Source organism: Dipteris shenzhenensis, chromosome 13, assembly GCF_047967505.1.
Source record: "Dipteris shenzhenensis isolate YYH24624 ecotype China chromosome 13, Dip_SZ_1.0, whole genome shotgun sequence".
NCBI lineage: Eukaryota > Viridiplantae > Streptophyta > Polypodiopsida > Gleicheniales > Dipteridaceae > Dipteris > Dipteris shenzhenensis.
In genome coordinates this window covers 24,333,141-24,346,650 of record NC_141608.1, presented here as the reverse complement: position 1 = coordinate 24,346,650, position 13,510 = coordinate 24,333,141, and the positions used below count along the sequence as shown (strand labels likewise).

The 13,510-nt window shown below is 36.1% G+C and overlaps 1 protein-coding gene across 7 annotated transcripts in view; it reads right to left on the bottom strand.

The window, feature by feature from the left end:
- The window catches only part of LOC147895198 (uncharacterized protein At5g43822-like), a 28,290-nt gene extending 26,290 nt beyond the window's left edge, over positions 1-2,000 (bottom strand). For 4 of the 7 annotated variants that reach the window (XM_087383982.1, XM_087383978.1, XM_087383980.1 and 1 more), the window contains exon 1: positions 1,850-2,000. Coding sequence is in view for 1 of the 7 variants with exons in the window: in XM_087383985.1 (XP_087240111.1) it covers positions 1,838-1,873 (36 nt within the window). In the remaining 6 variants the exon portion in view is untranslated. Of the gene's footprint in view, positions 1-1,837 lie in introns of all 7 variants that reach the window. The other 3 variants (XM_087383983.1, XM_087383985.1, XM_087383984.1) reach the window with 2 other exon arrangements.
- Between the last annotated feature and the right edge of the window lie 11,510 nt (positions 2,001-13,510).

The window sequence follows — 13,510 nt, the reverse complement described above, 5'->3', positions numbered from 1 at the left end:
CTCTCACCAACAAATCTTGGCTTGAAGCCAAGTGGTCAATGAAGATGCTCCCATGTCGTAGCCCTCTAGAACACTCTGGCACTGATGTCACTTTCTGGCTTTTCATCCAATGGCTCCTGCTCCGCCAAATTCGGTCCCGTACAAGCAAACTAACCCTGGTACACGGGTCCATCTTTGGTAGCATCAAATGGCACCACCTCCTACAGTCACGTTCCTGCCTTTGAACTCGAACAATCCAGGTACCATCATCCTCCAACTATCCGCCTCATGATGGGTGAACAGTCCAGAGACTTCCAGGTACCATACTCTTAAGGGTCTGTTTCAACACGTCATCCATCTGGCAAGGTTTGTAACAAAACAACATACTCGAGAAATCAGATCCCAAGCATAAATGCAGATTGCCTGCACCATCAGCTTCCATGTGCAGTCATGTGATGTCCCCTCTAAGTCAGAGCATCCATCTGACTCTGAATCCATATCAGTAATACCAGCTCAAGACATTAGATGCAGCAGATGGGAGGAAGGCAATGATAGGCCTACAAAGAGGAAGGTCATAGGAACCAAATGTGTTAACTACAAATCTTGGCTCACTGGACAAGTACAAGGCTAAACTAGTAGCCAAAAGATACGCTCAAGCAGTGACTATCAAAAAATCTTTGCTCCGAAAATAACAATCTCAGGGCAGTTCTTGCTATTGCGACAGATTAAAAAAGGCTAATACTTCGGAATGGGAACCTTGACAAAGAAGTTTATGTAGTGTGCACTTCTTTTATGTAGTGTTCCAAGTTTCAGGTGACAAGGTATACAAACTTCAGAAGGCACTCTCCAAGCTGTGAAATAGGCCCCAAGAGCGTGGTATACACACATTACGAGTATTTCAGATGGATGATTGCTTAGAAGTCCTTTAGACGCCAATGTGTATCTCTTTTGCAAAGAAGGTACCTTCTTCCCAAAAAAGATATAGGGTGACGACCTAATCCTTACACCTGATCACAAGGAGAAGATCAAGAAGATCCAGGGACTCTTGAAAAAAGGGATCTTCGATTACTGCATGACTTTCTTGGGATTGAAGTGCTTAAGACTACCTTCATTTCACAAAAGAGAGAGATTTTGGAGACTCATCAGATGAAGGAGTGCAGACCAAAGGCAATGCCAATGGAAGTGAATGCAAAGCTGTCCAACTACGACTTCTCTTCAATGCGTTGGAATATTAGGGTAAATGCCCCACCTGTGGCTGCTTGACACCTGTAGTAGCAATATAGGTGAGAGAAGAACACAGCAGGCAGAGGGAAGGGCCTGAATAGAGAGCTGCCACGTGGGCAGCAGACAGGCTGCCACATGGGCAGCGACAGCAGTTCCTTATTATGTTGTTTTTAGGGAAGCCCTGTAGGCCACCAATGCCAGCCGGCAATGGCCCTGGATTAGGGCTGTTGTAGTGGCTTGGTGCAAGCCTGAAGTGGGTAAGGGTTTTGTACTAGGATCCCCACATGTATTATATATTCTCTTGGCTGTATATCTCTAGTGGTGGAGTGCTTCTATCTATCTACTTGTGTGCACATAGTATCCTGGCATATCTTCCGCATTAGTTGGTGATTACAAGGTTATCGGTCTACGTACGTATCGTCTGAGCAAGAGTCAAATGTGGCTGTATTTTCCAACACATTAGACAGAATACGAGAGGTTGATTCTATCCCCAGTACAAGACCCATACAGTTGGGGTTCCGAATTAGCTTTCATCAAAACCAAGGAAGAATCACAGGCTTGTTTCTACACGAGTTTGCAAGAAGAATATCAGGAGATGTGCTCGGTGGTCAGATTGGGCAGGAGATCTCGCCACCTGGACGCACACCTGGGTATTGTCTTTTGCTGGCATCTATAGCTGAGTCTCATGGTTGAGCAACGCTCTTCGACGGAGGCAAGAGGACTGATCTGCTTGCAAAACTCACCTGCCTCTTTGAATGGTCGAGTCGAAATTGGACTGTGATGGGAATCCACATGGGATGCACTGAGGAAGATGTTATTTAAAGTCTTAATTGGCCTGTCATGGGTAGGCCTTATTGGCCCTCCAAGGGGCCTATGGAAAGTTGATCTTTTGCGTAGATGTTGGTTTTTTAGTGGAGATAGTCATGTTGACTATTTAGTGGCTAATTAGATAATTAAATTAGTGGCTAATTAGTTTATTAATTAGAGTTTTAGAGGTAATGTGAGTTAGTAGTTGTGTGATATGCATGAAGTTAGTGTGTGTGTTAGTTTAGGGTAGGTTTAGGGACTATGGTTAGTTTAGATGTTAGTTTAGTTAGGGTATAGGGTTGTTAGGTCATATAACACCTCATCTCTTCTCTTGCATTTCTCTTCCTTTGACGATGCAGTCATGGCGCCTTTTGTTTGCACTCTCTTCATGCTCCTCTCTTGATGCCCTCTGCCTCTATTGCTTCTCTCTGACTCTCTCATCAGCAACGCCCGCTGCCTCTACCACTTCTCTCTGACTCGCCTAGTTCCTCTTCTCTGTCTCACCATCTTTTGGAGGGTCCATGGAAGGCAAGATCTACAAACGATATCCATGAACGGCGGCTTCTACTGCTATCTGAGAGATCTGTCCCATGTGGAACATTCCCTGATTTCGGTCTGCAGAATGGTGTATTCGTGCGCGGTGCTTCTGTTCTTTGCTTCAATGCCTTGTGCATTTAGTGGAGGCGCAGGAGTTCATGGGCCCGCTTCGTTCTCACGACGTTGGACTACAGATTGCGAGGCATCATGCTCTTCAACGATCTATGACCTCACCTGAAGGCTTATTTTGTTTCCCTCCCTGTGTAGATTTTATTAGTGTGATTTATTTAACCTCTTCTATAAAGATGGATTTATTACTGACATTTTGTCTGATTATGCAGGTATTACCGCGGCCTTTTTGTGAACGTGTATCTGCAAGCTATCATTGTGGTCACGATTTACGATGAAATTATGTAAAAAATGATGCATCTTTGGGTTATTTAGGAGAAAGCTAGTCTTTGCTTATCTGTTGAAAGGTCCATTCGACTGAGTACCTTACCTCATGCTGTTCATAGGCGTTAACTCTGGAGATCTCCTTTATTCGTGAATCTCTTCTGCTTTTATAGTCTACTTGTTATTTGACAGACTCTCATTAGTTCTTTGCTAAACATTCTCCAACGGCTTCTTTCGAACAGCTGTAACTAAGTTTGGCCTTTTCTACTGCTTATGCATTGCCAAGCAACTAAATGTACTAGTTTGGTTCTTTCCGAATGGTTAGTTCTATACATGCCCTCCTCATGGGCATGCATGCTATAACGTCGAGTTGTTTGAAATTTCTATAAATATCGAGTTTGTTGAAGTTTTCTCCACTCGTAGCTTATGTTTCATTCTTTCTCGTCTTGCTTCGTGGATATTGACATTGACATGGTTGAGTGTGAAGGTATGTTCTCATGCTTCATATCTTGCTTTAGTTTCTAGGATAAGGTCTCTCAGTAGACATTTCGCCTATAGTTGTTCATTCTTTCTAGTCATCTAAGAAGCTTATTACGGCTCCACATGCTGCGATAAGTTCTTTAAACAGTTTCATAGTTCGTTACTATATCTTTATTGTTCTTTAACCGCATATATCTCTTTCAATAGTTTCATAGTTCGTTACTTCATTCTTATTGTTGTTTCAGAGCATACATCTTTTGCTTCTATTGGGTGTTAGTTTGGGCCAAACGGTGCTTTTAAGCACTCTGAAAATTATGGTTGTCTTACGTACAAGGATCTATGTATTTTCTTCAACAGTATTATTAATATTTACAAAGCAAATCGTGCATTTTGAAAGTTGTTAACATACTAACTTTGATATTCGAGAGACACGGGCATTTCAAACATTTTTCAAATACTTATTTGCATAAGTTTGTTAATTTTTTAAAGATTATAACCTAGTGAAGAGTGTAAACTGGCAAAACTGGCATTTGTTTCTCTATAATAGTCAGTTGACATATAAATCTAGTAGTACTAGTGGTAGTTTGGAAGTATTTCAGATTTGTATTTCCCTTTGCAGTCTAAATTTCATATTTTTTAGTTTAAATTGAGCATTTGAAGTTAAAGTTATTTCAAAATTTCAATGATGTTTGAAAGAAAGAAACATGATAAGTTTGAAGGCAAATAATAATAGAATATATGTACAAATAGGTTCTCAGTAAATATAATTTCATTTAAATAGTTTCTGAAGTTATATACTATTTTTCTAGCAGATCAGGTTTCAGTTGAGGAGAAAGCAACACCTCTATTAATCAATGATTCCTCCCCTATTGCAAGTCAAAATACTAGTCCATCTGTATTGCATGGTGTCACAAGTCTTTTGGTTGCATCCCCTCTCCCTCCTGTGAGAGGTTCTCCTAACTATAGGCAACAATCTGCAAAAAGGTCTTCCCCTGATAAGGTATCCAATGAAGATAAGAAATAAAAAACCCTTAACTTTGTAGGTGAAACCTCCAATCCTATTTTCCTTGTAGATCCCTTGCCTCCTATAGGTACTCCACCAGAGTGGAATGAAGATGAGAAACCTTTTCCAATATTGCCTCTTACCAATCTCCCGTTTTTTGTTCAAGAGATAGATATTTGTATTAAGAATGGAGTTTTTGAAGGAAAAATTTTGAACAAGTATGGTACTTATATGTTCTAAAATGTCACATATCGAAAAGCTCTCAAAGTTGACCTAGTAGAGACAGAAAGGGTATTGGATGCATAACTTTGCATATAGACGAAGTTTACTTCATCGATTTTATCAAGACTTTGACTGTTGGGGATTGTGTCCGTGTGGTTAAATTCTTTGTGTGTGTGAAGAATGTGAAAAATGATGGAGGGACTTCAGATTATACTTTGACATTTGATCCCTCTACTCATCTCCAAAGAATCCCAAACTTTGTTGTGAAGACATACTTCCTTCCTGAACATTCCATCTCTAAGCATAAGGAAACATGCAAGGACTTGATTAATAAAGGTAAGGGTAATCAATTGCCATTGGCTACCTTGGCTGTCACCATTATCAAGTTGGGGACCTCCTTCAAGCAAAGAGATGAGCTCATAATAGGTGATGGACCATTGCCTGATGATCTTATCAGTGTAAGTTATCTTGATATCAGTTCTTTAATCAATTATTTACTGTTGCACTTATCATATATTAACTTGAAATTTTTGCATTTGATAGCTTACTTTCTGGAGCAACAGAAGGTCAGACTATTTAAAGGTTGCAGAACGTTTTACAAACTTTGGAGAATGTCCATTTATGTTACGAAATGTTGGTGTTAAGTGCAATACACAGCCTATTGCTCTTAATATGTTAGATGTCACAATTATAAATCAAGAATCCTTCTCTGGCAGCTAAGTTGTCAAGGGTTTTTCTTACCCATATTCAGCAAATTGGGTATGTCAACCAGGTTTGTAATATTGCAACATGCCATTTGTTGATACCTCTTTTCATTACATTCTATAAAAGTCAGATGTATATTAATCTATGCTGTTACAATAGATTGTTGTTTAGCATACAATTTAAAAAAAAAAATGTTTTAAGACAACTGCTTTTTTGAGATTTTACTTTCATTCTCTGCAGGTAATAGGATCTTTGATGGTACATGGAGTTAATTCTACTCTTTATGAGTCTGTTTGTGGAGTTTGTAAGGAGGGGAAAATATCTGGATAAGGTGTTTTGTATGTCTTGTGATAAACATACAACCCTTTTGAAGATATCAAAAATCAAAGGTGTGATTACTATAGTTGATGGTGTAGAAATAGAAGTCACATTGAAAGATGCTATAGTGGACAAAGTGTTACAGCTACTTTCTCTATTCATTCAGTTGTTGCTAGATGAGGATACTCAAAATTTGATGTCTCAACTTTTCAGTAAGAAGGTGGAAGGACGTTTCTTAACCAACATGTTCAGTGGCATGGTTACTGGCTTCATTCCTTCGAAGAATGAACTTGATTAAGAAATTATGTCTTAGCATCTACTTCATATGTACTTTCAGTTTTCTTGGATGATAGAAATTCCGAAGAGATTTTCCAATTCCTACAACATTGTTGTATTTGCTTTCTTGGATGATATAAATTCCCAAGAGGTTTTCCAATTCCTTCAACATTGTTGTACTTGCTTGTAGTAGTTTTTATCATAATATAAAAAGCCTTTGGAATTGGAGTCAATTATTTTGCACATCTTTATACTTTCATCTTTGCAGTTCAATTTCTATTGTTAACTACTTACAACATATAAATCTTACTTTGTTAACTACTTTGAAATTTAAAAATAATTAAACAATGCAAAAACATTGTCTATCTTTTGTTTTATCATACTTTCAATTTTATCTTTTTTAATGACAATAGAATGTACAAAAAGAAATCATTTAGTTAAATTACTGACTTTTAGGCATTTGTTCCTACTATGAAAGAATAACTGCTTCAGACTAATTAAAAAATTCTTCAAATTTGTGAAGTAATTTGTATCTCATACTATTTTTGAAACTTTTTGGAAAATTAGTATGGATATACAAACATCATGTGCATATTTTGACTTGATATCCTTTTTTTCTTTATCCTCAAAACAAGTGCATTTTCTTATGCATAAGTCATTCTCTTAATTTTCACATAAGCACAAATACAATTAGAGATGCTGTCATAAAAAGAATGAGGAACAACATTGAAAAGGAGATAAGAACAAAATCATGAAGATGAAACACATTATGAAGAGATAGAAAATAATAGCGAGGACATTAAAACAGGCACATTAATTCACAATCTCACCTCATCCGAACAAGTATTGGATTACCAAACCACAATTCAATTCATTGCAATGTGTGAGAATAATAGACCATTGGGACTATTCCAAGATAAGCATAGTGAAGAGCTTAACTTCCCAACACTATTTTTCGGATCTCCAAGAATGAATGGAAACCAAAAATTAACTTACATTGACATAGTGAAATGGGAACTTAACACACAAATCTTTGAAATTTAGTCAAAAACTCTTGTGCAAAGGAACTCAACATAGCCAACATCTCACAGCTAAGGATGTTAAAGGAAACACTAACATTGAAAGGATTCTTAAGTCACACATAGGGTACCGTGACTTTGAATCACTTAGAAATCTCCAGATTACAAAGAGAAATTGTGCAAAGAAGCATTTGCAATGATGCATCAATTGGGTCCACCTACCTTTTCCATAACTTTCTCATGTGCTGAATGATTATGGGACCCACTTGTGAGTTGCCTTCAAACTATATATAGCACCAACTCACAGCATCATTTTGCTTAAATATTATAGCTCATTCTCTTTTGCGCGCGCGCGCACACACACACACACACACACGCACACGTTCATTATTCCATTTACTTGATTTCCATCCCACCCAACCCCGTTTCCCCTTTTATTTATCCCTAACCTCAACCCTACAAACCCCCAACTTGTGTCTATATCTTCAATAAATTAATCCCTAACCTCAACTATGAGCTTTCTATTCATGTATTGGCTTGATATATATATATATATATATATATATTCATTTATTGGCATGATATATATATATATATGTATATATTTATATACACACATATATATATATATTATATATAAATATATCCCTTAATATATACACACAGGTTCTTAATTAAAAATTCCCCCTTAAAATTTTTTTGTCCTCTTGGACTATATTTTGTCTTAATAATAGGACCTATTGTTAAGCATTAAAACCCAATTGATGATTTCCCTTTCTTTTTTTGTGTTAATTGCCCCCCGTATGGACTTGTTTGTGCGTAATAGTTTCATTGGAGGTGGATTGATTATAAGTTAAGATTTAATGCTTGCTCATAATGAGTGATTTAGCCTTAACTTCATTTAATAATGCAATTCATTCCTATCTTAAAATGGTACCCCAAACAAGGTGTAAAATTTAAACCAATCCTACATGGTCTTTTGGTCTTTAAACCATTCATGATTTTCTTCTAATGTGATATTTTTTTTTGAGACATGGTATAATATGCCCTATGCAACATAATCTTCACATAATTAGTGCATTTAAAACCAGCTAGGTTTAAGACTCATTTAGCTTCATTTTACCTTGGTTTGGATGAGTGTAAGTCTCACCACCTATTCCTCTTGGTTTGTCAACTCTCTCCTCTTGTTTAGGCTCAACACCCCTATCTAACATACCTCACTTGCCCTCCTAACCGTACTTTTATCTAACCCACGTTGTAAAGACAACTCTTTTTCTAATGTTGTAAAGACAACTCACACTTGTTTTACTCTTATGCACATAAACTTGACCGCATAATTATTTCAAGTACAACTCACCATTTTATAACGTATGGAACCTACGCCTTCTTTAGGTAACTATAGTCGAAGCACTTATATAGGTGCCCATTGCCCACGATCGTTTTCATGCATGTTACGTGCTCAGAATTCCTCCGCTTGGCCACCCTTCACTCTCCGTTGCTTTGGACTGCCTCGTGTTCAAGCTCTTCTTGCCAACCTGCTCAACACTTTCACCGGGCTTCGCTGCCCTGTTGTGCTTGCCTTGTCAAGCTACGACTCTATTGTATCGGAAGTCTAGCTACTGTCGCCCTTGAGCTGTCTTCCTTGTTTGCGTCTCACTGTTCCGCTCCACGAAGGCAGCCACTTTCAGCTCTTCTTGGCAGGTCACCACCTTTAGATCTTGAAGACGGGTCACTTTTTACGAGATTCTTCTACGCTTTTGCGAGATTCAGGCTTCCTTGCATTGTCGCACAGTTAGCAGCGCTTCTTTTATTGACGGCTTAGTCCTCACCGCTTGGTCGCCGGCCCTCCTTCTTTGCCTCTACCAGGCCCTTGCTTAGCTTGTCTGCATGGCGGGTCTTCACGACTCAGACAGTTAGCTACCTCCTTTTACTAGTGTCTTGCTTGCTGCTGTTGGGTCTTGCCTTACAAGTTTTTTCTTCTTCCGCCTGCCTTGATTGGTTTCTGTTATGAGAAGTCAATACACTTAACCTTTGTCGATTTAACCGTCTTTACAATTTGTTTATTTATTCCTAAGTTTTTTAATTTTTTCTTTTAGCCCTAAGTATGTTTTTATTTGTCACTTTTGTCTCCTTTTTGGTCCTTCTTATGGGCCTTTTGGTTTCTTTGACTTTGTCTAAGTTTGTTATATATATATATATATATATACTTTTAATTCCCCTTTGTTTTCAAGTATTTCATTAGCTTTATTTACTGTGTCGGTTCTTTGTGATTTATCTTAGTTACCTTCCTTTTCCATTTAATTAGATCTCATTTTTTGGTGGTTTCCCCAATTTTGCTTAATTTTACCTTTTCTCTTGATTTTTTCTTTAAGCTCGTTTTTATTTAATTTAATTTTACTCCCTTTTTCCTTTAATGTGACCTTTAATTTTCTACATTGAGTAAATGACTTATTTTCTTTTATGTAAAAAATGTTTGTGAACAAAAAATCTTATCTGAAAAGATTTGTTGTGTATTTATTTGCAAAATAAAAAGGGATTTCTCTAGCTAACTTGTTTTCACACTTTCATTGTTTTATTTTCCTATTTTCCTTCTTAGTTCCTTTTATATTTCTTTAAGATCCTTGAGGAGCTTTCCCCTTGCCCTGCGAATACCTTTTTTTAATTTTTTGAAGAGTTCATCCTTTTATCCTCTTAAAGGTCATTCTTTTACTCCTGTTAAAATTTATTAGAATTTTTTTCATATATATGGCATTTATATGATTTGGCATACTTATATATAACACTTAGATAACTTTTTCTTAATGGTTTCCGATTTTGTTATTGTTCGTTTCCCATTTAGTCCTTGTTAAAAAATGCTAGTTAATTGCCATGGGTGAGGATTACGCCCTAGTTTTAATGATGTGTTCCCCTTGAGGAGTACCCTCCATGAGATTTCTCTTTGTATTTAAAGCTTCTAATTTGTTACCTCTCCTTTTCAATTTCTACTTTTTCCTTAATTAAACTTTCATGGGAGTTGGACCCCCTAAGCTTTAAACCAAATAATGGATTTGGCCCTTAAGTACCACTTATAACTCCCCCTTATAAATCCCATTTTATTCTAGATTTTTAAAAAAGGAGAAGTCACCTTTATATGGATGTGGTCTATCCCCCGTGGCATTTACAAATAAGATAATGTTTCCACTAATGGGTGTGGAATACCCCCCATCCTTTCAATTTTTTTGTCATTATGCCTTGTGATTCTTGATGGTCAACTTTTTGGGTAATGATTCTTTTTAAGGGTGTGGACTAAACCCCTTAGTATTGGTTTATTTTTTTGGAGTTCTTTAAAATTTAAACCCTCACTATGTTCTTAAATTCCTTTAGAGCTCCTTTTTATCTTAGAATTCCTAAAGGTTTGTTCTTGTTCTTTGGTAAAGCGATAACAAGCCAGGGGATACAGGCGTTACCTATTTACCCAAATTCAACTTCATTGTTTCAATAATTGGTTTATTTGGATGGTGACAGGTAAGTGGACCCTGACTTTGGAGCTTAGACTACATGACCGATTTGACATTTTTATACTGATTCTAGTCAGCAAACTCAATATAATAAAAAATTCTTTTGCCAGCTCGCCTAATTTCTTTTCTATACAATTTTTTGATTGTAATATTGACAAAAGGTACTTCAATTTACCTTTATTTATTTATATTTTCCAACTAATACTTTTTTATCCAATTGATTGAATTAAGTTTATGGTTCATTTATTGATGGGATTATTAAATCTAAACACACACATTGATCTCCCAACTAGACTTTGGTCGGGCTAGTACCATATAATTAATTCATTATCATTGGATAATTTTAAGCATCTTAAATCTTTGTCTTTAGAGAAATTCTTTTGCCAATCCTCTTATTTTCTTTTTTGAAATAAAAGTTTTGGATTACAATATAGTTAAAGGGTACTTCAATGTAGTTTTATTTATTAATTTATATTTTTTCCAAACCTGTGCTTTTTTATGTAATTGGTGGAATTAATTGTATGGCTCATTTATCGATGGGACTTTTAAATGTAAACACACACACACACACACACACATAAATCCTCTCTTAGAATGCTATTGTAAACCAACCCCCCCTAACAATACATACTTAGGCTTACATTTTCTACATTTTATTTATTTATTTATTCCTACATATTTTTATACTCACTCTATATTATTCTATGTAAATAGTTCCACAATTAGATGTCAGTACGTGACTTAATGCACCCTCTTTTTAATTCTTTTGTTTATGGTTCACTAATAATTAATTAACCACCCATAATTCCCAATTTAATTAGTAGTCTCATTTATCCTTGAACCGGATGCTTGTAAATAATTTAACCATCCTCTTGTTTCTGTTTGGCCACTCTATTTATAATAACCCCCTCACCTTAACCCTTGATTTCATCCTACTCTATGCTTCCCTCATTTTCCTTGTTTCCTCACTAACTACTCTTGTCCCTATTTTCCACTTCTACGGTCCCATAGCTTCTCTTTTTCCCTAGCCAACCATTCCTACACACACACACACACACACACACTTTTTCCATATCTTATACATGCACACTCTTGATGCCCACAATAATTTCTCCCTCCTGAACTCCCACTCTCTCTCATACACACTCACATACACACACATATCCAATTTATAAGAGTTTCATAAAGCTACACAGTCTCAACAAATTCTATTTTGGTAGGGACCATTATTAACTGACATTAATGATATATAAAGATATAATTTTGCATAGTTCTTTATTAATTTTGTTTCTTTCTCATACTCTTTGTTCAAGGAGTCATTATTTGGCCACTTTTTGCTTATTAATTTGTATCTAATTACTCATAAATTAATAGTTTAATTTTTGATTATTTAAAAATTTCCAACTTTCTCAAGTACTCTACTCCAAATTATTAAAGTGTGTTTTAATTATTGGTGCGAAATCCTCCCCTTGAGTGATGGTTTAGCTCTAGCAAAAAGAGTTGATCTTAGAGGACTAGAATATCCTCCTTGTAAGTCCCTCTTCATTCTAAGTTTTTATAAAAAAAGAGAAGTCACCTGTATAGGGGTGTGGTCTACTCCCTTTGGGATTTACAAAGAAGATATGATATGATCATTATTCACTAACACTAACACATTAATTATGCTTAATAATTTATCCAAACACACACACACACACACACACACACACAATCCTCTCTTACAACGCTATTGTAAACAAACCCCCCTAACAATATATACTTAGGCTTAAATTTTCTACATTTTATTTATTTATTACACACACATACACACACACCCCCATGAATACTTTCCCAACTATGAATTATTCTTTTATGTACCCCTGTGAAATCTTCCCTTTACACTTTCTTTTTAACCACCCCACATACCAAGCCTATTAATCGTCCCATACCTCCTCTAATCCCTTCTTATCCCATGCAATCATTCGCTCCTTACTCCACTTGTGACTTAAACTTCACTTATGGCTAAATTGTTTTGTAATTAACTAAGAATTCATATGGTTTTCTATATTCCTAGGTAAATCGATAACAAGCCAGGGAAAACAAGCATTACCTTTCTACCCAAATGTAACTATGATCTTCTAACACCTAGTTTGTTGGGATGGTGGTAGGTAAGTGGACCCCGACCTCGGAACCTAGACTGCCTGAGGATTCGACATCTTTTTTTAATATTATGTTTTTCAAACTCAATATTATTAAAATTTCTTAATTTTGATCGAAATTTTTGCAAACTCTAGTTGCATTTTTCAATTTAGATGTTTCAAACATTTTTCCCTTATATGTTTCCCTTTTATACTTTTGTCCAATTGATGGAATTAATTGTATGGCTCAATTATTGATGGGACTTTTTAATCTAAACACACACACACACACACAAGGGACTACATGTTACATTCATCATCTATCTTTATTCAATATCCCTTGTGGGTATTTAGCACTTGCACATACTCTATATCTGGAACCGATCTCCTCTGAGTTTACATTGGAGCATCGGTGGAGCATTTTTGGGATCCCAATTTCTTGATCAGTTGATGTTGTATTAAACCATTCTCTTCGTGAGATCAGAAAAGGTATTCTTTCATAAGATTCATGTTTGTAGACTATTATATAGGTCGTATAGTAAAAATATATGACTATTAAAAAATCATCTTGCTTGAACGTATGCGTATGTAATATAATAAGCTTGTATATGAATCTAGGAAGGGCAATATGTTAATAAGATTATTGTCGTTATTACGACTGTTACAGAAGTCACATGCTAATAAGATCATGATTGAATTGTCATGTTTCTTATCACAATGTAATTGTTCTCTTATGAGCCTGTGATATTGTATTCCAGTGGGCAAGTCCTTTTGAAAATAATTTAAAATCTTTTCTGAAAAGGATCTAAAACATATCCATCCTTAAGAAAAATACCATCATTGCTAGTTAAAAGGACATCACCAAAAGGCTATCCTTGAAAGCATGATGCTCTCTATCTTAATGTGAGCACTCTACTTAGCACAATGCTCTAA